This window comes from Hetaerina americana, unplaced genomic scaffold, assembly GCF_022747635.1.
Source record: "Hetaerina americana unplaced genomic scaffold, ioHetAmer1.1.p SCAF_68, whole genome shotgun sequence".
Taxonomy (NCBI): domain Eukaryota; kingdom Metazoa; phylum Arthropoda; class Insecta; order Odonata; family Calopterygidae; genus Hetaerina; species Hetaerina americana.
Genome location: NW_027287294.1, coordinates 809290 through 837283, shown reverse-complemented (window position 1 = coordinate 837283; position 27994 = coordinate 809290). Strand labels below are relative to the sequence as shown.

General features: G+C 41.2%; 1 protein-coding gene across 1 annotated transcript; it reads right to left on the bottom strand.

Moving 5' to 3' along the window:
• Nucleotides 1-121: 121 nt before the first annotated feature.
• sprt (PDZ domain-containing protein sprite) lies at nucleotides 122-27105 on the bottom strand. The gene is made up of 7 exons (XM_071594721.1): nucleotides 27031-27105; nucleotides 9652-9744; nucleotides 6853-7160; nucleotides 4774-5028; nucleotides 4319-4516; nucleotides 3873-4046; nucleotides 122-1052 (listed from the first exon to the last, which is right to left on the bottom strand). Exons 1-7 carry the CDS (start codon nucleotides 27103-27105, stop codon nucleotides 188-190), a joined length of 1968 nt encoding a protein of 655 aa, XP_071450822.1. The 3' UTR covers nucleotides 122-187.
• Nucleotides 27106-27994: the final 889 nt, after the last annotated feature.

Here is a 27994-nt window from a genome sequence, read left to right as displayed (position 1 = left end):
CAAATCAGTTAGACACTAAGGCCAAAACCTGCTTCGGTGATAAGCAAGATTGTTCTTTTCCCCATGCATGAAACTTTGGTGAAATCTTAATTAAGGGGCGTGGATAGTTCGTTGAGGAAACATTTATTTACATACTGATTAACACAAAACAATATATATATCTATATATGTATATTTTTTTTTAACATTAACAATCGTTTTTGACACTGCTTGCTTGTTTTCTTGTCCTGTGGGAAAGGGCATCGAAAAGTGTTTGGGAGTCCACGTTTAGCCTGTGGGAATTGTGATGGTGATGCCGGGATGGTGTCGATGACACGGAATGGCATGAATCCGCCCGGGAGGAGGCACGTGGAGGGGGTTGAGGTGTCTCAACAAGCAGCACAGGGGGTTCGCCTCTGTGGTTCCTCTTGGTTGGCTTGCGCGTCGCTAGGAGAGAAGTGTCTGCAGGGAGGGATTCCACGGACTGTAGGCTCGTGGCACGCGGAAGGGATAGCCTGAGCGGCTTCTTGGGAGGAACTGGAGGCCTTGGAGTTGAGGGTCCACCCTGCAGGTGTGGAGCGGTTTGATTACTGGAGTAGTTATGATTTTGAGGGGTCACCTGTCCATTCTGCTCGCTAACATTCACCTGGGATGCCTTCCCTCCCTCACTCGCCCTCTCTTCCTGTTTGCCTTGGTGGTTGTTATCGGAAGAGCGTGATGGGGTTGGTGCGTAGGGGGGTTGGCTTGCCTTCCAGCTGCCGGATATAGAGCTCCTCGAGGCGTCACTGCCTGAAGCAGCTGTCTGTAGTTCTACGACTTGTTCCTCAAGATATGATATTCGGTGCGTTAGACGCAGGTTCTCTCCTTTCAGAACATCTCTCTCTTTCTTTAGTGATGCCACAATGTCGTCACTCCTGGCCTCCTCGTCTTTCTTCAAGCTGGCCTCTGTCCTTCTTGTAGGATTCACCTTTCTGAGCACCACTACACAAACTGTTCCTGACACTGCTGCCAATATCCTACGCATTTCATCCGAACTGCTTCCAATGACTGATTCTCCATTCACCTCAATGATCCTGCAATTTAGTAAATGCCTTTATTTTAGTTTTTAAAGGTTTTTACTTAATTCATTTATTTAGAAAAATACCTGTTAGTACATTCAATAAATAAAAATATGCATGTACGTTCATGAGAAATTGAACTCTCTTGACTGATACTTTGAACTCTATCCTCACCTATAAAACCAACATTTGGTTTGATTGCGGTGGTTATCTTATTTTTTAATTGGTATAATTTATTGATTTAATAGTCTTTTTGTCTCATCATACATGAGTTATAGGATAAAGCTTTCTAATTCACTCCTTGATCTTTTCTATGTAGATATTTGATTGAAACAAAAAAAAATGAATTGCATGAAATTTTTCACCAACGAGAATGAAGAGAATGGCAGAACAGTATTAAACTACAATTTAATTCTACATATAACAGGTTGTGAAGGACTACGAATTGTTGGCCTACGACTGAGGTTGGAAAATTCTGGTTAGGAGTAATGGCTTCATTTTGTTTTTTCAAAGTGGAGTTACTAACTATTTATTTCTTGTTGATGTCATATTTTACTTTCGTTAAGTTTTTTGAGATATGACAACATGCATAAACAATTTTCATGGATTATATTGTTTGCTGATGTTATGATAAATTGCTACAGTCGGTTTTAATTTAAATTCTAATGTTTATGTTCTCAAAAAATTGAGTATTCAAAAATTTCTTATGCTCTGGGAACATTTTAGGCATTCTGATCAGTTATTGAGGAATTGAAAAAGAGTTAGCAAAATGGAAATCTCAAAACCTGAATGATGCTAATGTCTAAAACCTGCTAAGCACAACAATTGCCGATCAATAGTCTATTGTGCCTTGTAACAAGATGATTGGATATAATGGGAAGAGTCAACCCCAGCCCTACTCTTACAAATGGGCAAAGGATGGGTGAGGAAAATTAGAAATTTTTATTTTATTACGTGTGTTTGAGTGCTTGAGACTATCAAGGATCAATGCTGTATAGTATATCCAAGCTAGAGAGTAGGTGATTTATTTGCATTTTTCCATTTCATCATTCTAACCGTGTGCGGAATCTATTTATTTAAATTATTTTTAGTTTTTTTATTACATTTATTATTGGTTTTATTTTCAGTTATTTATTTATTTTTATAGTTTTTATTGATTTACTGCTTATATCTTCTCTAATTTCCCTCACCCATCCTTTGGCCATTTATAAGAGTACGGCTGGGGTTGACTCTTCCCATTATATTCATACGGCCGTAGTTGTTACCTTCGCTTTGTTCAAGATGATTGGATTTCAAACAAAACTTGGAATCAGATCCTAAATTAGTGCATACTTCTACTTTTGACATTATATTCGTTTTCAATCCTAATTATAAAATGCGCTCTTAATTTTTTGGGCTACAAATGTCGATCCAATAGTCATTAAAGATATCAGCACAACTACTAAGGGTTATACTAGCCATGATGCTTAGGCACAATTGAGTAATATATGTTGGCTGACCATATGTTCAAGTCAGGTGTTTGAATATAAAAGATTTGCAGGTTGTATTGGGTCATCAATACAGTGAAATACTTGTAAAATATTCATGGTAGCCAATTAGTTTGTTCATTCCTTTTATGTATCCCTAGAAAGTTGCTTCTCTATGGAAGTAGATTTTGAAATGTGCATTCTACTACAGTTTTAAAAATTCAACCACATTTAATTTCATATCACACAACTTTATAATGGAAATATCAGGATTTGCCTGAGTTCATGATTTGCATGTTTTATAAAATATATGAAGGTTTTTTCAATTTAGTTTATGTCTGTCAGAAAACTTTCCTTTGGAATGTTTTATCTTACATAAATATGGCATTTCATAGTTCGTGAAATTTGTGAACTTACTTATACATTTTTTGTTGAAATCAGGTTATGCCTATTATCATTGTTATATCAGAATTGAATACACTTCATTATTATTTGTGCATCAACAATTTAAATCAATTGGGGTTGATGATATCATTGCATTTTTGTTAACTTAAGTACACCTTCGATGACAGTTATAAATTCCAGGTTCTCCAAAACCTATAATTATGTGTGAACAGCAATCAGTGGATATCTGCATGAAGCTTAAGGGCGATTGGAGACTTTCAGGAAATGTCACTTAATTTAGGGCTTACAAGGATCAATGCAATTTTGGAGAAAGAGAAAAGCTTAGTCAAAATTAATATAGGTGTTTATAGACTAGGGCATTTGGAACAGTTTACGTATCTTGGAAGTGTTTTGGAACAAGATGGCAACAATAGTTTGGCCATAAGAAGAATTACATTAACAAAGAAGGTATCACTAGGAGAAGGTAATTGATGACAAACACATTGAATAAGGTCGTTAAGATGAGGCTCTTTTGAACTTTAATGTGAAGCATGGTTTGGTACGGCTCTGAAGCATAGCCATTGAAGCTGGAAGATAGGATTGGATGCTTTTGAAATGTGGATGTGGGGAAGGATTGAGAAGGTTAAGAGGACAGAAAGGAAAACAATTGAGGATATATTATGGGGGAACAGAGAGGATTGTTGGGAGAAATCCAAAGGAGGCAAGAAACATGGATGCCGGAATGTTGGAAGGAATGAACGGAAGTAGGAAGCATGGAAAATTGAAGAAGGGTTTATTGTGGTGTCAGATATCAGGTTGTGTAATGTTAGGAGTGGCAAGGAAATGTACCATTTTATATATCATATATCTTCCTTCCTCCTCGAAAACCTTCCTCAATCTTAACTGGTAGAATACCTAATAGAACCGTAAGGTAATGATAACAGTATATTTCTTCAACCTCTTCGAGATCAAATTCTTTTCTTACCTATCTCCATGGGAGAGAGGACAAGATGAAGATGCCCACTCAATGAACAATTCAGACTTGCTTGCATCACTGCTACGCCGTTTTGTCACCACACTGAAACTTGGTCTTCGAAGGTCCACATTCACTTCCACAGCTTTGATTTCCAAGCGACCATTGCCACTTTCTTTCAGACACCTATTGAAAATTTTAAATAATAAATGGATTTCCATGAGGCAGGTCATTTTAAATATTTCAAACAATGTTCTGCTTAATTTGATGGCTGCATCATGGAACGTGCCAGAGATTATTGTGACTAGGCTGAAGATTGCACATGAAATGGTGTTGAAAGCAAAATTTTCACTCTATCCATTTCCGCTCTACTTTGAAATTTGACATTTTGATATTAACTATATTTAATGGAAACATGCATCGCTTTCTTAAAATGGTAATAATTAAATCATGCATACCAGTAAAGAGAGCTGCTTCCAGGAATATCCCTTAATTGCTGCCTCAAGGCATGAGAATTTGTAGCCAGTAATATTTCTTCAGACTCTTCAATGGCAGCTTGAAGGTTTCGTATTTGCTCAAGCAATGTTAGAAGTTCCAGCTCCTCTCTCCCAAGGCTGAACTCCAATTCTGCCTGTTGTATCCGCACATCAATGTTGCTGCAAGTGAGGAAATCAAATACATTATGAGAACACATTGGTTTTTTAGGTGCCCATGGGCACAGCCAACAAAAGTGCTTGAAAAAGAGTTTGCTGTCTCCGGTGTAACTTTATGGAATTTGCATAATATATTGAAATGAAATTATTGACTTTGTAATGCCGTACACTTCATGTGGAATGATGAAGTACACTTTGTGTGGAGTTTCAACGTCAATTTCATTTCAATATGCTTAGAAGAGATTTGGATGGAGCATTACTCGGTGACATGAAGAGCAGTAAGAGATGCCTGCAGGCCCTGAATTGTGCGTCGCCGTGCATCTACGTCCTGTCGCAAGTGACGCAGCTTACGCTCGGCTGCAGAGCGTTCTTCCTTTGTGAGTGGGGATTTCAGAGCTTCGCCATTCCTTCCTGTTATGCTCTTCACTATATTTGAGCCTTTGGTGCCATTTGTGAGGAAATCCCATTGGTTATGACTTGCAGGAGCTGGCCACCTCCCCAGCTGTTGCTTCAAGCTGCAAAATGACATTAAATGCTTAGAAATGCCTCGATTGACACTAGTAATTCTTATTCATAATATCTCATGGCTTTCATTATTATCTTAAACATAAAAGTAAGTAAAACCTTCCAAAGAATTTTTTGCAAACAAATCATTCTAAGGCTTTTGTACTCTTTCAGTTAATCAGAAAGAGCCGTAAATACATACTTATTTCGTAGAATTTAAAATAAGGTAAAATGTTGTCATTAACAATATGAATTCAGGAATAAAAATTAAATGACATGATAAATGATACCTGTTGTGGGACATTTCAAGTTGTGGTCACACATTCTTTTCCAGCCATTACCTTCAGCAAAATTCATTATTGGAAAGGGATTGATGGATTAGGCATAATAATTCTGTTATAAAAAATATGCATAAAGAAAACTTATTTTTTTAAAAGGTTTATTCATCTTTTTGTTAGTATTCCTTCCACTTTTATTCCTATTTAATGTACACCTTAACACTACTGTTCTAGATTATGGTCCGAACCTTCATCTGTCCTTGGAGACTGTTAAATATATATTTTCCTAGACCTTTGTTTCATCATGTTATGATTGAATCAGTATTTTTATGCTTCCTGTCAATTTACTAATTTGAATATCCTTTGGCTGCTTTCAAAGTAGATTTCATCATAACCCTCTTTTTTCTCCGAAATTCTGTAGTTTTTCTGTGCATGATCATTGATTGTTCACAAGTCGTAATACTTCCTGTTATGTTTCCTCTAATTTATCATATACTCTCTCTATTTCTTCATTTATTAATTTATTTGACAACTTTTTACTGCCATTTTGATCATACTTATGGATTGCTATTAATTGCATTGTAATATTTTCCTGCCCTATTTTACTACCCTATTCCCAATTTTCTGTTTAGTACAATGGCTTGTGACTCCTCCATTCTCAATAAAATTCTCTGTAACCATTAAAATTTCTATCGCCCAAAAAGTCCCAGCAATATTCACATGTCACATAATCTAAGGTAACATATTTTTTACCATGTAACTTTTTGTAGTTTACATTTTTCAATCCCTCTATGTAATCATCTCATTCTGTCTTTTTTTGAACAGTTGCAGTGATCTTCTGCTATTATATTTTTGATGTGTTGTGATGGCTGGGGATGACTTCATTACCACAGAGCATGGTAATCACACCAATGTCCCATAATATATTCGTACAGTGTTCATTATTCTATTGATTCAATCCATTCTGAGGAAATGAAAACGTGATGATCTCTTGGGAGTAAGAGGACATCACTTTAGATCTACTGCCACAACCACACTACGTACCTGATTACCTGATACCATAACCGGTATATCACATAAGCTGTATATATTCACTGACCCAGGTGGGGTAACGTTCTCGTCTGCCAACCCTATGGTCGCGGGTTCGATTCCCGCCTGGGTGGGTTTTTCTACACCTAGGGCTTGGGTGTTTGTAAATATGACCATTGTTATCATAGATAACAGTTCAATATAAATCCCTAAGTGTGCTGATTTCGGACCAATCGTAATTAAATAAATAAATAAACACAGTAATCAACCCGAAGGTCGGTTTGGTAGGTGATACTCGCGTTCACCCAGTACTAAGCCCGACGGCGTGTGAAATTCGCACATCAGGGTAGGGGGGCCAGTTCCTTTCCCTGTGCCGGTTTTGGTTTCCCAGGAAGACCTGGTACCCGAAAATCACATAGCTTGGGTGGAGCTGCAGGTACCCAAAGAGGCTTGTCCGGGAATCGCACCCGAGCCCCTCCGGGCAGCAGTCCAGCGCTTAACCCCCTGGACTACAGATGGACTACTCACCACTGGATGACAGTCTCCTTTTCCCGTAGGGTTTTCTTCAGCGTGTCTAGCTCAAGAGGCGCGTGATCAGAATTATTGTCAGCGGTGGAGTTTAAAGTCTTCTGCGGCACCGGCGTCGGTGGAGACATGGGCTTGATCACCGGCCGTGGACTCGGTGCCGTTAGCGATGATTTGGAGGGGAAGGAGCGGATCCCTCGATCCCCTAGAGGCGTCGCGGGCGCCGAGGGAGCGGCCGGCGTGATCCCAGACTGACTCGGCGTCCTGCGCCTCCTCGGGGTCACCGACAGGGAAACTTCAATGCTTGCCATCTGGAATATGAAATATCAATCGAGGACAATGCTTTACTTCCCACAATCTTTCTACGAATCTCAAGTTGTTCAGTCGAGTAATTTCTCTATTTTGCGACTCATTGCAGTTTTATTTTGTACCGTTTACGTAATAATGACGGATTGAGGTGTTCTTATACAATCGTTTTCGTGCGTGTACATCACGCATTCGATGGTTGTGACTTAATAGTGATGGAGTTTTAGTTTTAAAGGGTTTAATTTTCTTTATCTGTTCGCCTATTGTTACCATCAGACCCACATTTTGACAGCTCATGCTCTTGGAATCTATGGGAGCAATTGGCTCGTAAGAAGAGAATATGTGGCCGGCATTCATCTTCATCGAACATTCTAATTCTCTTTAATTATTTCAGCGATGCTGTCTAAAAATATCTCTCTAAGATAACAAAAAAAACATAAACACAGTAATCAACCCGAAGGTCGGTTTGGTAGGTGATGGTAGAGTTCACCCAGTACTAAGCCCTATACGGCGTGTGAAATTCACATATCAGGGTAGGGGGGCCAGTTCCTTTCCCTGTGGCAGATATTGTTTCCCAGGTAGATCTGGTACCCAAAAAATCACTTTAGCTTGGGTGGAGCTGCAGGTGCCGTAGGACTTCGAACCCAGGACCCTCCGGTCGGTACTTCCTTTTCTACCACCTGGACTACCGCGACCCCTTTCTAAGATATGTGATATTTTTTAATACATATGTTTCGACTCGTTTTCACATTATTTCACGGAAGATTTTAGTAAAAAATGTAAATTCTCCGATAAGAAGTGGAGATTTAAAATATGATCGATTTATCTTTCGAGAATTCAAATTAATTCAGATTTGCGTGTCAAATGTATTTTCTCCCCGGTTGTCTCGACATGGCCATATTTATCAACCAAATAGTGTAAGAAAAAGGTACTCCTTGATGGTAGTAATGCTGTTTGGTTGTATCAAATCGTATGATGGTATTAATATTCCTTACTCGTCGTTATTACAACGAATTTTTTTACGTATTTAGTCGGTAACAAATTTTGATGGTTGTAGGTGGCATTTAACGATTTCTTTCCGGCCAATGTCAATTCAAAGAAAGATTTTGAAAATATATTCAGGCTTTTTTACATTATTGTTCTATTCATTACACTGTGCCATCGATACTCGTTAAGTAATTATAATATTGACGGTCTTCTGATATGTTGATGACCCTCTACCTCTGTTTTTATAACCGTTCCTGCTTCTTCGCTGACGAAAGAATATCGTGGAAGACGTTTTTCATGGCAAAATCAACGCCGCGCTGTGAGCATGAGACGTATATAAAATTATCAAAGAATGAATGATCTGTGGGTGAAATTATGATGTGCAAATCACTGAACCACCCCTACAAAAAAAAATTAGAAAATCTCGGAATTTATCCACGCATAACTCGGGGTGGTGGTTTACGGGCTGAAAAACAAAAATGTGGGTATTTTATCTTTGAAAATCATTTAGCCGGCAATGAAATTAAGGAAACAAGTCTTTTGTTCAATATATCTACGATGACACGTAGAAAATTATTAGCCATGATGTGCATGGTAATTTTTTCTTAGTGAAATCGAATCGTTTTTTATTGAAAATGAAGTTAATCATATCACACTCCTTATTCGCTTCGTGGGAAAGTCGAGCTTAAAGAATTATTTGTGTATGTGGAATTTTAAGCTTTATCGATTACAATTCTCTTCGGAAAACATGTATTTCGTGCAGAATTGTAAAATCACCTTTAGGCATGTCTTTTGTGATGCAATCCGCGATGCGTTTTTGACTTGTTGAAATTATTCCTTGTACCTACCTTATTTTTTTGACAAGAAACAACTTTAATTTTCATGTGCAATAGAATATTTAAATACAAAGAACAATCATCGTCATGTGATATGGCAATATAAATTGAGAGAAGTAAAAATTCCCTTCTAGTCCAGCTAAGCCAGTCAGTTCTAGCGTTACAGCTGGTGCCACATACTATATACCAAAAAAATCACAAAAAGTCATGTAACTATATTCTGTGTCAAGTTATGTTCCAAGCACTAGCCCCTTCCTTTTGTCAGCTAGTATTGTATTTGCCTTCTCACAGCATTTTGTTGAATGTAATAGCCTAAATTCCTAAGGTTAATTTAAATTACTTAGTACATTAAATACTAGGGGTTCAGTCACCTTCAATTATCTTTTACCTTGATTTGTATGATATTTTTTGCTATATACTTAATATTTTCTCTTAATTGCGATTCCCTCTTCAAAAAATAGTACTAAGTAACACCTATTAGGGAATCAAATAACTATAAAAAACTCCAATATTTGTTAGTTAAAAAATAAAATGAAAATCGGGAAAATATTAAAGAAATTTACCATGTAAAAACGGGCTACTAGGCCGCCTGTTTTTCGCTATATCGAGCGGTTAGTGCGGATAAGTTGAAAGGTTCGTCGATATTCCTTCGTAATTTAATAGTAAAACTCACCTTGGCTTCGAGAGTTTCCAGCTGTGCCATCCTTGGCTCGAGGAGGATTTGCGTCGCTGGTCCATAGCAGGTTTGCCCCGGGTGTAAGGCCGTCTGCAACAGAAGAGTCAAGCTTGAGTTACGAACTGCTAGGTCGTTGAGTCAGCGGGAGTGAGAGCGTGTGGAAGTGATTTTCTCAGACAGAAGCCGCTGTTTTCGTGGATATTAACGGGCATGGCGATTTAATTGGAAAGAGACCGAAGTGGATATCATGGATAGACGTCGAATGCATTCCATTACCCGCCTTTCGTGAGATTTACTCTGCGAATCATGATTTTGAGCAATGTGTCTACAGTCAATTATTTCATTTTTATTCCCATATCCAGTTAATGTCGTGCGTAAGGAAAGTTTAGTGTTATGAACAGGAACCTGTACAAACTTTCGTGGAGAACTTTCCGGAAGTAACTATTTTTATGCAACCATTGTGAATAATTTTCCCCTATCAACATCTGCAATTTATCTTAAGTACAGTGAGGTCCCTTGGCTTTCAGTAACCTTTACGTCAGGGATTTTTCAAGATTTCGATCATCTAAGATTTTTAGAGATTTTGAAGTTACGAATTGAACCTCATTAATACCCAGTTATTATTTATTACTTTATTTGCATATCGGCAGGTGAAGTCCATGGTAAGAGAAAGGCCATGATGCAAGTATTGTCATTAAAATTCTAGCGAGGTGGCAGTCGAACGAAAACTAATGGGCAGAAAGGTTTTAAGGTAAAGGAAAATTTGTATCGAAAAATACAGTTTTCTTAATTGAAGTGTTTGAGCAAGAACATTTCTCATTATCTCATATGGAAACAGTACAATACAGTAATAATTTATATTGTTATCAGAATATAACTTCTATTGGGTTAATAATGCCCGAGTACAATTTTAATTCATTTAAATAAGCAGGTTATAATAATTGAAAATAATTCAGCATAAGAAAGAAAAAAATGTAATAAGAGTTGGTATTATTTTCAGGAGATTGTTGGGAGGGGTGGGTGAGTTTTTAAGGGGGTTGGTAAACATTAGAGAGGGGAGACCACCCCTGCTATATGGGTGATTTGCGTGGACTTTTACTATTCTTTACAACTTGTCTGTAGGATGTCGGAATACCCTTTTCTAAGACGAGTATGTAGTATTAGCAGGTTTAGCATTGTCTTACACAGATTTTTTCTGTCATTTTGAACTTGTTTTGTCAATTTTGCCTGTGGTATGATTGTGTGTGTCGGTAGATCAATGTCTCATCGGCCTCCACAGGGTTTAAGTCCGGCATGGGGAACTCCATTTTCACATCAGTTAACCCCTTTAGCGCCTTATTGGTACTATCTCAAATATTTGTGTATAAATTTTGGAGAAATCAGCCCCTTTAGCGTTTTCTCTAAGTTATTTGTGCTGTCTCATTAGTGCCCGAGCTGGAATAAAAAAAAGCAATGGAACTAGATCTTTTTTTTTGTTCGAACCACAGAGACTTGAGCGAATTTTCGGATCCATATAAATTTCACAAGGCCAGCGTTTATTAATAAAGTAAAACTTCACACCTACTTGAGTTTCTGTCCAGCGCGGGAAATTGAAATAATTCCATCACCGAGCGATGCACGTCCTTCTCCACCGAGTTTTGTTCCGGCGAGAGATTTCCTTTTAATCAATGGAAACGCTCTCGCAACACGTGCTAACTGGAACGTAAAACACTCAATTTTTGGCACCTCCTCTTCAACTTTATGACCCTATTAATAAGTGATTGCAAATTCAGCGATCAATTTGTAAGATTTGTTTTTTTTTCTTAAAGGGCACGCTTTTGTAGCTCCATTATCATTCCCTTTCCGCTTTCATTGAACCTTTGGCGGAACGCAGTCAACATGCTGATCGTTAGCGGCATCACTCGCTAGATCGTCCCGCGAGCTAAGGCGGAGGAGAATAGAGCGCTGTCGCGGGGCATGATGGGAGGGCGAAAGTGGCGGGGGGGGGGGGGAGGTGGCGATTAGCTCCGACAGCATTGGACGTAATCGCCGGGGCCGGTGGGACTTAAACACGCGAGGTCGTCTTCGTTAAAGCGGTTCACATAATCGGTCGGGGATACCTTTAAAATCATTACCGAATCCGTGGACACGATGAATATGGATTCTCAACCCCATCCACCCGATGCGAATCGTCCATCTTCATTAAAGCGGATCGAATGTGATTATTATCCCGGAGGTGGTGGGGGACATGGGGTGGGGGAAGGGGGGAAAGAGGTTTATCGTCATCTCAGGCATCCATCGCCATCCTATAAACCCTACCGCCTGAGAGATCTTGAATATTCAACCCTTCTCCATTATTTATTTTTCATTCCCGAACCCATTCCGTAAGCCAAGTTTTATTAAGCGGTCTTGACGATATTACCCGCGGGCGAGATCGTTTGGGAGGGTGAGAGGGGGCAGGCTGGTTGTGGGTGTTAAATTCAATGACCCATTCTCACGCATTTAGAAAGGAGCGCTGGAATAAAGGGATGGAGTTTGTGTGGATATTATTCTCCCCTCACTCGACCGAGAATCTGCGTTCTTTTGTTTTCTCTTCGGGTCCTTTTCTCTGGTGCTCCTGGCAAACGGAGTTTCCTTCCCCTTTTCATCTTGGGAGGTTCACATCCTTTCCTGCCATCCGATCGGCCTCATTTGTTTTAGTGCGGGAGGTTTAGCTTACGCTTCCCCAGGCCATTCGTTATCGCCGCCCGCGCGCGCTTAAGAATGCGACGGGAAGAATATATGAATGGGGCCGCTGACGTTCAACCATCCCGCTAGCGCGCTAAGTTGATGATAACGGCGAACTTTTTAATTTTTTTTTCAAACGAAACGTCACCCACAAGTTTTGACTAGTTTGACGGAGGAATGTGGTCGATCTGACGTTAAAAGTAACAGAAATTTTCGGCCCCGCTGAGATAAAAGAAAAAAAAAGAATTTTTTAAAAAAATTCAGCGCGGACGCCGCTAGTCTCCTTTTTTTTCTCGTGAGAGGAAATCGTTGCCGCGGCCGAGCGTCATCGGCCCCTTTTGTTTCTGAACGGTTTTCAGTGATTGTGTTCACGTTTTAGTGGGAAGTTAACCTCAGATCGACAAGAAAACTACCGCTTGAAAGTTTTTTTTCTTTGTTGTCAATTGGATGGTCTCATCTTGACTTTTCGACCGTATGCGCACTTACGCATAAACCTTCGTTCAGAAGCTGGACCCAATTCAGTAAAATCATCATTGTGGATGTTTTATTTTGAACACTAAAAAATATCGAGACTGTATTCAAGGAACGAAGCCTTTACATTGATTGCGAGAATGAGAGAGAGAAAGTGCATCGAAGCTGTCTCAAGTTCACGGTTCTCGGCTTTCGGTCATAAATGAGTACGAATCCGTCGTATAGAATAGAACCTGCGGCCGTATTTCTAAGACATTAGCAATTTTAATTAGTTTGTGGAATGCAAATTGGTTTGCCTGCATTTGCATTGTAAATGGTAAATAACATGTTGGTTAAAAACTAAGTAAGCTTAAGGTCTGGAATAATTGTGATACGCGCGGAGATAAGTCTCAAACAATCCCTCCTAATGACGACATTGTCCAGGAAGGTAAACAGCGGAATTCCATCTCCGCATCTTAACCACCTCAGGTCAATATGAAACCGGGGCACATCGAGAAGCAATTGTCAATTTATTCCATTTGAATTCCATCCCTGCAGTTGGAGGTGCCAGCTACCGTTTGTTTAAGATAGTTAATGAGCCAGAACTTGAGTTTCCAATAATTTTGATGGCAGTGGAATTCTTTAGATCAACCGAATTAATATGAGCATATAATGTGCCTTGAGAACAGCGCGAAACCACACCCATAAGTTCACTGAGCTCATCCGCGGACGCTTGATAACTTGATGTAAACTGGTTACAATTCTGCCTCGTTATTTAATGTTTAAATAAGTTTTCATTATTGATAATGCCTGGAAAAATTATTCCCGATACTTGAGTGTGGTCTGAAAGTTTCCGACCTAAAAATTTCAGAAAAAATGCTTTGTATCTTTGTTAGGTCGGAAACATTTCAGACCACCCATATATTATTATTATTAGGTAATCTACCGGTTAAGATAGGTTTTTGGATAGACACAGCTACTAAATAAATATTTTGTGATTCCTAACAAAATTCAAAATCCATCATCCTACTCTATATCAGGTCCCTCTTCATCTCTGAGTACTTTCTTCCTCCCTTCATCACGTCCAACATCCCTATCCTGTCCCATCTCTTTCCTCGTTTGCCCAGAATTCTCCCCTCTATCACAGTCTTCAACATCCCACTGCCGGCCAATACCCCCTTCATCCACTTTTCCTGCCTCCATAGGATTGCTCCCAACAAACCCCTCTCTTCCCCCACCATACCAAGTGCTTCCTCATTTGTTTTCTTCTCTGTCCATTTCACCTTCTCCATTCTTCTCCACACCCACATTTCAAAAGCCTCCAGTCTACGTCTATCCTCCTGCTTAAATGGCCACGTTTCCGCGCCGTACATAGTCACGCTCCATATCAAGGATTTACGAGTCTTTTATTAACATCCTTACTCAACTCCCTGTCATGAACTCCCTCCTCCTTGTGAAAGCCTCTTTGCCCAGCGCAATTCTTCTCCTTACGTCCCTACTACTTTGACCGTGTTGATCCAAAACACTTCCATGATACGTAAACTGTTCTACCTGCTCTAGTTTTTGCCCTCCCATTTTAATGCTTAGCTTAGCCCTTTTCTTTCTAGACAATCGCATAACCTTCGTTTTATTAATATTGATTCTCATCCCATACATGTCGCACTGAATTTCCAATTCACTCAGCAATGCTTGCAGCCCCTTGGCTGACTGACAAACTAAAGCTTGGTCATCAGCTAACCTAACTGATTTTACGAATTCCTCGCCCACTTTCATTCCTACCTCGAGTTCTTCCCATGCCTCTTTGATCATTTCCTCTGCATGCAGGTTGAACAGCAACGGTGATAATGGGCAACCCTGACTTACACCCCTTCCTGATATTGCCCATCTGGACTCCCCGTTTCCCACCCGCACCTGAGCAGTCCGAGACATGTACAGGTTGCGGATTAGCCTCCTTTCCCTCCAATCTATTCCTATTTTCTGCAATATACTCATTTCATTTTCCAAATTTACTCTATCAAGCACTTTTTCGAAATCTACGAAACAGGCAAATACCTCCTGGTGGTATTCTATATTCCTCTCGATTGATAGTCTCATTACTGCAATGGCATCACGCGTACCTCTCCCCTTCCTAAACCCAAACTGATCATCCCCTAAGTAATCATTTGCCCTACTCTCTATCCTTTTGTTTATGATCCTGAGAACAACTTAAGCTGCGTGAAATATCAAACTTATTGTCCTGTATTCCTCACAAGATGTAGCCTTTACCTTTTTCGGAATAGGAACTAAAACTGATCTCACAAAGTCTTCCGGCCAGATACCTTCCTCATAAATACTACGAATTAGTCCATATAGCCTCTTCCTCCCACATTTTCCTAAACATTTCAGTAGTTCCGTTGGAATGTTATCCTCTCTCACGGCCTTATTTAGTTTCATCTCTCTTAATGCCCTTTCTATCTCATGGTCGAGTGTGCCTGGACCTTAGCTATCGTCCTCTACGTCATGTTCCTTTTCTATGTCTAACTTTGTTGGTCTAAGTTCTTTACTATACAGTTCTTCTATATACTCCTTCCATCTCTCTTGGATCTTTCCTGTGTCAACTATTATCTCACCCTCCTTATCTCTAACTGTTAGCCCTTTCTTACTTCCCGATAATGATTTAACTTTCCTGTACAGCGCACCGATTTCACCCTTCCTCTGCAGACTTTCCATATCCTCACACTGCGTCTTCAACCATGCTTCCCTTGCCCTATTTGTTGCCCGCCTCAATTTATTATTTAATTCTTTGTACTTCACTTTGCCTAACTCTGTGTTTACATTCTTCCATTTTCTCCTCTAATCCATCTTTCTGATGATCTCATCTATGATCCATGGTTTCCTAGTCCTTTTCACGTTAACGGTTCCAATAGTGTCTTTTGCGGCTTTAGAGAACCCTTTCTTGATACTTTCCCATTTTTCTTCGATAGTACTTAGCTCTTTACCATCCTCCATTTTTTCCTCTACCGCCTGCTTATATTCTTTCCTTTTCAAACCATTTTCCCTGCAGGAACAACCGTGATTATGTCATCTAATTGATCGTATATCCTATCGACCGCTTCCTCTGTATGGTTGCTCGGTGGCATGTATACCTGAATAATAGCCAAGTTCGTCGGTTCTGCTTTTATCTTTACTAGTAATATGCTATCCGCTACCTGTTCTATGTTGACTACGCTTCTTCCTACCTCTTTATTTAATATTATGGCAACCCCTCGTTGGCTCTGGTCCCCCACGCTGTATATTATTCTATAATTATCACTCCAGTAATCCTCGCTATCCTTTCATCTCACCTCGCATAGGCCTAAAATATGTGAAATTCACACGATGTGTGAAATTCACACATCAGGATAGGGGGAGCCGGTTATGGTTTCCCAGGAAGACCTGGTACCCGAAAAATTCCATAGCTTGGATGGAGCTGCAGGTGCTCAGAGTGCCTTGCCCGGGAATTGAACCCGGGACCCTCCGGTCAAAAGTCCAACGCTCTACCCACTGGACTACCGCGACCCACACACAGAGACATACACAGACACACACACGCACCGCACACACGCACATGCGCGCACGCACAGACACACACACACACACACACACACACATATATATATATATATATATATATAATATATATTTGTATATATATATATATATATATATATATATATATATATATATATATATATATATATACGTGCACATACTCACACATACATATTTGGAATTAGCTGCTCCTCCTTGAAACGATTTTTGAGTGGATTATGATTTAAATTTTATACATGTACATGTGTATCATCATTTTCATCAGCAATATCAAGTCTTATTTGATAAATGGAGATCAAAGAAAGAGTGGGAGAATGAATCAAATCTCCACTATTCAAAACGAAATAATGGATGTTTTCGTCTGCCTCGACAAAAAAATAGAGATCCCCGAGGAAGCTGGCGAAAATAGCAATCAAAAGATAAGACTAGAAAATTGAAAAAAGTTGACAACTTGCACTTGAGGTCGCTCCTAATGCGAGCAATCATTTCCCGTGGTAACACAAGTCTCCAGCCTTGTTCCTGGTGTAGTTAATGACCAATAAAGGAAATCGATGACTCGCACTTCATCTTACAGGATTCATTACTGAATGGGCTCAAAGCGGTGGAGGTTGAGCTAGTGTGGTGGTTAAGATGAAGAGAATCGTGCGATTGATTTTAAACCGTAAGAGCACATTTTCACTGAGAGTCAAAGGTCAAATAATAACAAAGTTAGTCGTCATCCTCGAAGAATAAAAAGTGAAATTTGGCAATCTACTCAAGGCTGACACACACCTCAAATCCGAACAAGAGGCAAACTTAATATACTCCGTGCCTTTGGCGTTACTGTGAAGTCCATATGGAAGTTGGGAATTGAAGTGCGCAGGCGGTGAGTATTTTGTGTGGCCTTTATTGAATGGGGTAGTTTCATTTGCAATAGCGAAATGTAAACATTAAATTTAAACACAACATTTTATTGATTAGTCTTTATCGCGATATCAGACATCAACGTTGAGTTCCAAATATATTTTCTTGGAAATTAGTTGCTAGTTTTTTTGGCACTTTTTGAGTTTTCAGTCGAAAATGAATTAATTACCGGACACTTACATGTCTTATTTTTAAAAATCAACGAACTTTGACATTTTTACTATTCATGTACTTATTGAAATATTCCTCAGTCGTTAACTTTTGGGTGAGGCGATCTAACATATTTGGTAAAACTTTGAAGGTAGCATTTTTACGAAAAGAAGGGAGCTTTACTAGGGAAGGAAAAAAATATAAACCCCAGAAATAACAGCTTTGAAAGGATATGTATTCCATTTCTGCTTTTATCTTGCGTGACATTCATTCTCGCCGACGGATAAGTATCCCTGTAGAAAATAACTATTTCTGATTCACCTGATTCAAGCGTCTGGGCTATAAAGCACCACAAAAATCGAATTCAGTGAATAAAATTACCCATTTAGTATTCCTACATCTCAGTGACGGATGAAACAACTACATAGTCGACGACGCGGCGCGCATTTAAATTATGTTTGCAGCTGAGTCTCCTGCTTGACTTAATTTAAGCTCTCAGATTCCAGTCTCCACGGAGAAAAAAAAACCGACTCGCACATCATTTTTTTATCGCGTTGAGCCAAGCCACTGATTTGTGGTGTGCAGGACAGGGACTTTTATTAGCCGTTGAAATATTTATTAACGCGTCGAAAAAAACAGTTTCGCACGTGAAAAATTGGCGTGTCAATAAGTTTCAAGACGCTCTGGAGTGGGGCGAAAAAAAAACAAAGACAGTCGTCTTCAAGCTCAACCCGTTAGTTCGCCATTTGCTGGTTACTGAATGCCAAAGATCAGAACCATCCTTAAGGCCTAAATGCAGTCAAGGCACATGCAGCCATCCGTAAAATATGTTTAGTTAAATTATCTTTTCACCCGACGAGGTTTTCACGTAAAACGGATGAAAGATAGCGAAGCCAGAATAAATAGCCATAATTAATTGCCCCAATAAAGCCTCCATCTCATAGCGGGGGATTTTCGACGAGCCACCTCCAAGCATATAAGAGTATATATATATATATATATATATATATATATATATATATATAAACACACATTTCTATATATACACACCATAAACATCAGTAATCATTTTTGTCAGCATCATAATAAAATCTTCAGGACCATGAAGACTCGAAGGCTTCTACAAGTCTTGTATTATTCGCTATTCCCCTTTTCCAATGTCTTATGTTACTGACCCATGGAGTGCTAGACTCCATACACATGTGTTTAGGAACTGCTTCCGAGTTTGCAACCTCAGGTTCCTTGTAAATATTAGTCACCTCCTCTTCATGAACGGCTTCTTCTTAGCTTGATGTCGGTCATACTTCTTCCATCCCAAGTTTCCTGCTTCCCAGGTAGATAAAGTATTCCTCTTGCACTATTTTTATTCCTCCAATTACGATATCTGCCTTCACCTTCTTTCTTCCCTTCGCAAGCATTCTACTTTCCTTCTGGTCGATGGTCGTATTACATTCTCGCAGTACTTGGTCTATAGCATTCAGAGTTGTTTTGAGGTCCTCTCCCGTTTCTTCTTCTACCACTACTGCGATGCCATCTCCGAAACAGAGCATGTTGATTTATTCGCCATTCACTTTGATTATTTTGCTGCTCAATTATTGTGCTTATTTTATTGGCTCTTCTAGGCATAATTTGTTTGCCCATTGCAAAAAAATACTCTTCTTGTTTTATTTTTAGGGATATGGTCCTTAGTTATGATTTATGAATGAAACCAATTACTATTTAAATTTATACCACGAGATAAGGCGCAATGATGAGGATCAACTAGAAAGATTTGCCTTTCAGAGAATATTTTTGCACCTCTATAAATCTTCCGATTTTTATATATCTGCCGAGCAAAGTTGAAGTTACGAGCAATGTTAAACCAAAAATATAAGCTTGTTACTTTTACGTAGTCTACCGTTAGAAGCAGGCTTGAATCCGACCTGACCCTGACTTTCTAATGCCTAACACTAAAATGAACCCATCTTCGATATCATATAAATTCCATCTGCCTTCATTCCATCCCACTTGCTTATCATTTCCCACACTCCTACCTCGCTTTCCAAAAGTCCTTAAAAAATATATTAAAAAATAATTTGTAAAAATGTATAACATTTGTGGGTTATGGAGCTGTGTCCTGATTTGGAAGTAATTAATTGCAAGCACATGTGTGTGCTGCTTACGGGAAATTGATCTACTTTTTCACGCTGCCCTACAAGCCACTGTTTGGGTGTGTGGCAGGAGATGATTCCACATCAGGCATGCAACATCAAAGTTAAGTTTTGCTTAATTGATAGCTACCAATAAACATGCAAAATATTTCTAATAATGGGCTACGGTATCTCAGCATAAATACTTATCTTCGTATACGAGATAAACTGCTAGTAACAGGAAGAACGATAAAATAAGGTTTCGACAAAATATTGAAAACATACCAGGCTACCTAGAATAACAATATAATTTTTTCTTCCATTTGCAGTCACTTAGCGTCATTTTCATCTCTTATTGTTCGCGGGAAATATATCTCAAATCCATCCGTTCTAATGCTTAATCTCTCTCATTTGATTTACATGATCTCTCCAACGTAGTATAATGGGGCTAGTAACATATTTCCAGCATCATATCTAAAGATACCTACTTCCAATTTATGCAACAGATTTCATCTCAGATTTAACCCGATATCCAATGCTCTCAAAAATGTGAGCTGGAATCCGTCTCATGCCACACAAAGACCGTACGGAATGGGCTCGAACCAGGTCATCATTGTAACAGCAAGCGATGTGAAAATAGCAATTGCAGGCAAGGGTCATTGCCGTGGGTGAATAAATCGCCACGTAACACGAAATTCGCTGGATCGTAACCCGCTCCTGGCAGGGACGCCATATTCTTCTTAGGTTTAGTTTGCGTTCTGGCTCATATACTGGCCGAAATCATTAGGGAGCCGATAGAACAATCCCAATGATACAAAACACTGGACTTCTTTTGCTTTAGAGTTTGAAAGAGTGTCATAAATCGCAAATATTCATGGAATTTTGGTCGGAAACGCTTGCAACGGCTGACCATTTCACTCTCAATTACTTCTTTCTCGTCGGCGGTCCAAACGAATGGGGTGAAAAATTAAAAGCGCGTGGGGAGGCCCGCTCTCAGGTTCTATCTCCACTCGCTGACTTCCTTTGCCTTCACAGAAAGCCGGCGGCACGCCTTTGCCGCTCGGCTTCGTGATCTGTAAGGGCCAGTGAGGCGACGACGGGTCCGTGGAATTCCCGGGCGCGGCGACGGGGCCGCTAACTCAACCTCTCCTCCCTCCCTCTATTCCATCGCTGTCCGCCCCGTCTGCTTTGCTCCTCGACCCTCCTCTTCTTCCCGAGTCTCTCTCCTCCTCACCAGGGAGACGGAGAAGCGTAAGGGAGGGCGGTAGGGAATGGTCCCGGAGGTGCAAGGGAAGGGCGAAGGCGTGGCTGGCCTCAAGGGGAGAGGAGGTTGGTGAGGGGAGATGCGGGAAAGGTTTGCGGTTGGAGGCGGCACCTTCGGAGGTCCCTGGGGGCGACGGGGAACGGGAAGTGAGCGGATGAGACCGTTGGTAGAGAGAGAGAAGGGCCTTTCTCTCTTGTGGGAGGAGAATGGATGGGGAGTATTGAGTTGGAAGAGTCCGTGAAGAGGACGCATGACCCATAGAACGTCTGAAAGGCCTCTAGTCCGTCGTCGGATGGCGTTTGTTTCGATCGCAGTTGGGTGGGCGATAAGAGATTGGCGGGGTTTTTGAGGGAGGAAGAGAGGGGTGGAGTGAAACTCTACGGCGACATTAGTCAGCTCCCGTCCCGAATGGATCAGGAGGGTTCTTGGTTTTATCGCATCTTCGCAGACTTCGTACACTTCTACGAACATAGGTTTGACTATCCAATTGTTCAAGCAACGTATCAAAAGATGCCAACGCCGATGTCTCGTTTTCGAATTCTTATTATTTATTCTAACACGGAAAGATCCTTGCCGCAGACACAGTCGCAACACACACCATACAGTATTATAAGTGTTTATTTGCATCACTTTCAGGGACTCCCGCTCTAATGACCATCTGCTATATAACCTTTATAAAATATCGTACTTAATAATTTGGTTTTCAAGAGCAGTCACCTTTAACTGCTTTATCCCCGAATGATATTTTACGTCGAATACTATTTGGTCTCCTTTCTTTTGATTTTGAAAAAGGTAATGCACAAATAGGAAAATTTTGGGATGTAGAAGCTGATTCAGATGCCTAAAACAGAATTCATATAATTTGAAAGAGCGCATTAATGTTTTGGTGGATGCACAAAAAGCCTTACTCAATACACTAGATTCTATTCGCATTTTCAGTTGCATAAGTTGGAATTTAGTGAACCCAATCCAAGAAAAGAGTTCACGCAAATACGTGGAATACCAACTAAGGAATGCATATTTGCACTTGTAATAAAATGACCTTCCCGGCATTGACCTGTGGCAATGTCAATTTGCAGTTTCCTTACGTGGATTGCAAAGTGAATAGGGAATAAAAATCGAAGAAGTTGATGGCTGATGAGGAAAAAAGTTTACAGCTGCAATTAGTGGACACCTCCACTCTTTACAAGACTGAGCCGCCTCCGGTTCGAGTTAAATTCAGAGCTAGCGAGACTAATAGCGCGTGTTCATCACGTGTACGTCCAGCTGACTGACTGGTGTTTATTAGTACGCGTAACTTTCTCGGATCATTAAAAAAAAAATAATATCACATTCGCGGTGTGACATTTTTCAAATATTCGCAGCTTTCTTTTATGATTTCTTGGCGAGATCGAAAGAGATATTCGTACCTGGTAAACTCTCTCACGCATGTGAAATGCGCCTCGTTTTTTCCAAGCATTCCTTGGTCGCGGGGCTTTACGTTTCATCGTTCAATTTTCATCTGTGCCGTGGAATTACAAAAATACTTGTTTGAATCTTCAATGGATGAAATGGAATTTATGGTTCAACGCTAGGCTTATTGATTCGAGAGTGGTTTGAATGATGGTGAAGCGGATGTGATTGTCGTAGTCAATATCAGAAGAAGCAAGTTCTTTGGCTCATAGAAAGGGAACATAAAGTGGTACCAAAATGCTTGAACATCTTCTAACTTGTAATTGTGTGTGGAGTTATGACTCTGTTAACCATAGCATTGTTAAGAATCTCTCGGGAAGACGATACGGAAGTAGTATAAACTATATTTGTTCCTATTGTATCTTAAGCTTTGCATTATCCTAAAAAAAAGGTTCGTTGAAGCCCTTTGGGTTCATGCTCACCTAAAAGAATGACTATAACAGAGAATGGAATGGTTCAACCGTCGAGAATTGTTTTTTTTTAAGTTTTGCCGCCTTTCTCATTAATATTTTTTACCTCAGCAAACAAAAAAAACTCCCTGTAAATGGCCGTTGGGTTTAACTGTGAAGGCTAGCTGGTCGTAACTGTGATGGGTTGATGGAAGCTTTACCGTAACCCATGTCGTGTGCAGGACATTCATTCAGTGCCTCGCGTTCCGAGTTACTTAGGTACGTAGAAGAACGCCCACTTTATCTTCGACATCCTCGGCTCCAACTTTGCCCCGAGGCACCTATATTTTGCTGTTGATTGATGTCAAGGAGTCCTCATTTGAAGTTGGATGGGCGGAATTATGATGATGATTGATTGCATCTTATCGGCCTCCGTTATGAAGTAAACATAAAAGGTGAAGTCGTCGGTTCGTATCAAACACAAAAACTTTTACTGTCATCCTGGTAAATGGATGTCTCCGGTGAGAAACATCTGAAGGAAACATATATTTGCGAAACGTGTTTTCTCCCGAGTATCTCAAATGTCGCGACCAGTTCAGTGAAATGATCACATCACTGCTGAGTGGCGCACTGCTAACAGTTTCTGCCGGATCGGTGTCGCTGAATTAGTTCGCATTATTTGGGCTAAGCGATGTTTACCCAAATTACGAAAATAAAACCCGACCCTCGTCAACCATTAAGCATGATCTTTTTATGAGGTCATATCATGCACCAAGAACTACATCTGTTTTCAGCTAATTATACTTGTAATATTTGCAGTTATTACGTATTGACATTGGAGAACAGAGCAAACAATCCTTTCTTAGTTTTACTATTGTTATGGGCGATATTAATATCCATCCAAATCTCACAAGATATGGAAATTTTTATAACGTCCCGTAAAAATTAAACGGAAGACTACACACAAATGTATGTTTATATATTCTGACAATGATTTAGTGAACTTACGATGGAGATATTACGTCTTTTTGTCTCGAAACTCCCCCCTAAGCTTTGTTTTCATGTTTGATTTGTGTCTCGTGTGGTTGCAGATAGCAGTTCATCGGAGATATTTCAATAAACATCTCCGCACCCGAGACTGTAGTGCATAAATTTTCCCGAGCGAAGACGGGGGTGATGGTGGGTGAGTGTTTCCTCCCAGTGCAAACCAACAATTCCGTCGATTCTGCTCTTTCGAGATAGGGATCGGGTTAACGACGGAGCTGGGGATCACGGGGGAGGGGAGGGGGGCGTATTCCACGAGCGGAACGCATCGGAAAACCCTCCCGGGCAGATCTCGCTCCACCAGGCGGCGGGGACAACGAGGCCGCGTTAACGACGCCGAAGCAAATCGCCGAACGCTCACAGTTTGTTCACCGGTCAGCCCACCTCTTCCTCCCGAGCATCCCCTCCACCTCCCACTCCCCCCCCCCCCCGATCCATTCCTCCGGGATGATGATGCTGTCTCCGTCAAGTCCGTCAGTCGTCGAGGCGAGAGAAGTGAGGGAGACAGACGCCGTCGCAAACGGATTCAATTACTCGCCCTTTCCTCGCAAGCGATTCGCGAACATTATGAAATCCAACCAAATAGAACGAAAAAATTAAGTTGAATACTAGAATTTGATGAGTTGGTCAACCGTAAAATAACTTCTTGAGGTATATAAGTTTGAATTCGCACGAGAGTCGTACATGAGCTAACGTATTTTCAGGTGTATGATGAACTAATATGTACGCTGTTCAATAACTCCTTAAAATATCCAAGAGATGGGGCTCGTAGTATCGGAAAAGATTTGTTTTTAGTAAGTCTCATCTCTCACTAGACTGCTGGTAAAATTTTAGGCATATCCATTTCGAGATTTAGTTTTCACAGTTTATTAAAGCAAAGAACTTTTGTTTATTCAGAAAATTGTAAAAAAATGAGTTTCGTGCGGTGATTGAACAATTCTATTTAAAAGGCTTAATACCGATTGAGAGCAAAGCCGAGTTGGATGAAGGGAATGAAACATCTGCTCTTGTGCACTCGTATGAGACTTTTAAAATTGGGTAAATGATTTTTTAACGCGGCCATATATAATCAAATGGCGAACATCGGTCGTGACGTCCAATGTAAGTGATTTCCTCCGAAATAATTGATAAAATCCACGATATGATTGTGAGTGATGAACGAATCAAAAATAGTTCAGAACACGGACATTTCACAAGGTACAGAGATTTCAGTTTTGCACGAAAAGTTGGGTGTGAAAAAATCTCGGCAAGATGGGCGCCTACTTTCGTCTCAGTGGAGAATAAACGCAATCTTGTGGTCTATTCGGATGCTGGTTTGGCGCGTTTCCATCGTAATCCTGAGGAGTTTCTTCGTCGATATATAACTGTTGACAGAACATGGATACGTAAACTGCAGCACTTCAGAGACAAATGAAAAATCGGAAGTGGATATTTAAAGGCGATCCGACTTCGAGAAAGGCGAAGACGGTGAAATCGGCCGACAAGGTGATGGCCGAGGTTTTTTGGGATGCACACTCGGAATCATCAACATGCATCGAACACTTGCAAGAAGAAATGAATGGAGAATAAATGGAGAGTATTATATGTCGTTATTTCCCCGGTTGGGTGAAGAAATAAAGAAAAAACATCCTAATTTGGTGGCAAAGAAATAAAAATCTTCCATCGAAACAATGCACCTGCGCAGTTTCGATGGGGAAAATTATGAAATTGAAAGTTCGAATCATCAAAACATCCCCTCATATTCACCAGATTTGTCCCCCCATCGAATTCTGTCCCATATTCACCAGATTTGGCCCCATGGTTCTGCGGAAAACGATTACCATCGAACGAGGTTGAGGTCGCCTCCGACACAGATGGCTAATTTGGAGATCTACCGAAATACTACTTTTTGGACAGCTTAAAAGAATTAGAAAAACGCTTCGAAAACTTAATCGAGTTAAAAGGAAATTATGTTCTTATATACAAGAAAATCTGATCAAATTAATTTATTTTTCAAAATTTTGTTCCTAAGGAGTTATTGAACGACTTCTTCATGTATGGCTTGTGCCCTAACAACCCCCGCCACACGCCCTTGCGGCGGCTTGAGGAGTATCGTGCAGATGTGGATGACGTGTCTGTGAGAGAGAGCCCTTCCGTTCCCTATCTTCCGTTCGCGTAGGCATCCATCAGGTTGGCCACCGGCAAAAAAACTACCCCCGATCGGAGGGAGAGTGCTGGCCGCCGGGTGCCCCCGATCGTGAACCGGGCGCGGGGATATCTTCCCGTGGACCGACCTCGGATCGGGGCGGACGTGCAGAGCGAGGGAGAAGCTTTTATGAGAGGGGGAGGGAGATGTCTCGTGCCCTTGTGGGAGAAAGGAAGAGGGAATGAAGAAAGAGAGAATCAGTACCGTATGAAAACGTGTGCAGGAGATTAAAGGAAATGTCGGAGGGTGGGGCGGGGGTCGGAGGGTGGTGGGGTGGGGAGGAAGAGGAGAGGGGATGGAGATCCGTGTCCCGGGGAGGCGAGGGATGAGCGAGAGAGATAAGAAAGAGAGAAAGAGAAACGAAACGGACCAGTCTCCCTCCCTCTCTCGCGTGGGTGTGGGGGAGGGGGGGGGAGAGGAGTTGCGGGGGAGGGTCGGAATGGCACGGGTGGAGGAAGGAGGATGCGGAGGGAGGGCCAGACTGGATTGGTCGTATAAAAGTGCCGTGCGAGTGGGGATCCCGGCGGGAGAGCCGAGCGGAAGGGATGAGGGAGGCAGCCGGGTGGTGTGGGGCGGAGCTGCGAGAGGGTTGTTGTTGCGGGGTGAGTCGGAGGAGGCATTGTGTGCGCGGTGCCCGACGGGACGGTTCCCGGGGGGGAGGGGGGTTGGTAGGGAGGGAGAGGGTGCTGAGATGAGAAGGGGGGGACGTGGAACCAGAGGGGTGGGTGGTGTCCAACAAACTTCCACCCTGCGTCTCTCCTCTTTGCGTGAGAGAGGCTATTAAAGGCGGACGGACGGTGGAGTGGTGCATGGATGGCCGGCCGTGTCTCGTGGTGCGGAGGTCGGGGTGGCCGAGTGGGTTAGGGTGGTGAGGGGGGGGAGTTAGGATGGCTCCCGGGGAGGAGGAGTTGGATCTGCACGATGGAGGGACGGCGAAGAAGGGAACGACGAACGGGGAGGAAATGCAAAAGCTCCGACAAGTCCTTCAAAAGAAACTGCGATAGATTTCTATTTGCTCAGGCGCAGTTCGAATAGGGATCGTGAATACCCCCTCTACCCTACTGAGTAGACTCGTTCCGGGTTACAAGAGAAGTCTCGTCCGGAGTGGCGACTAGAGAAATAATTAATTCTCACCAGAGAAACGGAGCGTTGTCCCAGGAAATGGGAGGACGGGTCTAGCACGCCGGTGACCCCAGGACGTCTGCCCATGCGACCTCCCTCGCTGACCTCGCCGTCCTCGGCCGACGCGTCTATCCGCTCGGCGTGGAAGTCCGAGTAGGATAATGCACTCTTCTTCGATGACCTGTGCAAGAGAGATCCAAATGTTATACTATTGCTTCCAGTAGGTGATGGTCTTTATCGTCTATCTCCGCTTCTACATAAAACCCCGCAAGCCGCCGCAAGAGCGTGTGGCGGGGGGTGTTGGGACACCAGCCATACATGCACAATCATTACATCTACACAGGTATTATTTCGAACATGCAAAGTTAAACCAACACACAAGAAACTCGTACTAACATGCAAAATATTTAGCAACAGGACAAGATTAAAATCATGGGGGCACAATGTTATAAATATTGGTATACGTATTTGTGAAATGTACATGATGTCGACAAAATATGAGCATAAAGAACCAATACTAAATATACTCTTTGCTCCTGCGGTCATATCTATTATCGTCTCTATTAGTACGAGGAAAAATTGATTTAAATCCATCTATTCTATCTATCCTTTCTCCCTGATTTTACATAGGTACACGATTTGATGTAACAAAGTAAGATGGGGCGGGGCGGGGCTTATACGAGGCGGGGCTCGTAATTTGTCGTTAACAACGTCGGATAGGTGACCTGTCTCAAATTTACGCAGTAACATTTGACCTGTATTTCAACCTCCGGTCAACTAGTGGCTCCTATTCTAATACTTCCAATAGTGTCATGACTCTGTTACGTTGTTCAAAACAACTTTTCACAAACCCAGCTGCTCTACGTTGCACTCGATCTAGTTCCAAAGTTAAAGCCTTCCTCGTGAGGATCCCATGCCCACGCAGCATACTTAAGGTAAAGCCTGACTAATATACGAGGGTCATCCGGAAAGTAGT

Bases quoted from the DNA above. Each gene is read 5' to 3' on its own strand.
- sprt (XM_071594721.1), bottom strand. From the start codon at position 27,105: ATGGGCAGACGTCCTGGGGTCACCGGCGTGCTAGACCCGTCCTCCCAT. The intron at 4,047-4,318 runs GTATGCATGATT...AATTTTCAATAG, and splicing joins GGAAGCAGCTCTCTTTACTG to GTGTCTGAAAGAAAGTGGCA. The intron at 1,053-3,872 runs GTAAGAAAAGAA...ACTAAATTGCAG, and splicing joins CCTCTCTCCCATGGAGATAG to GATCATTGAGGTGAATGGAG.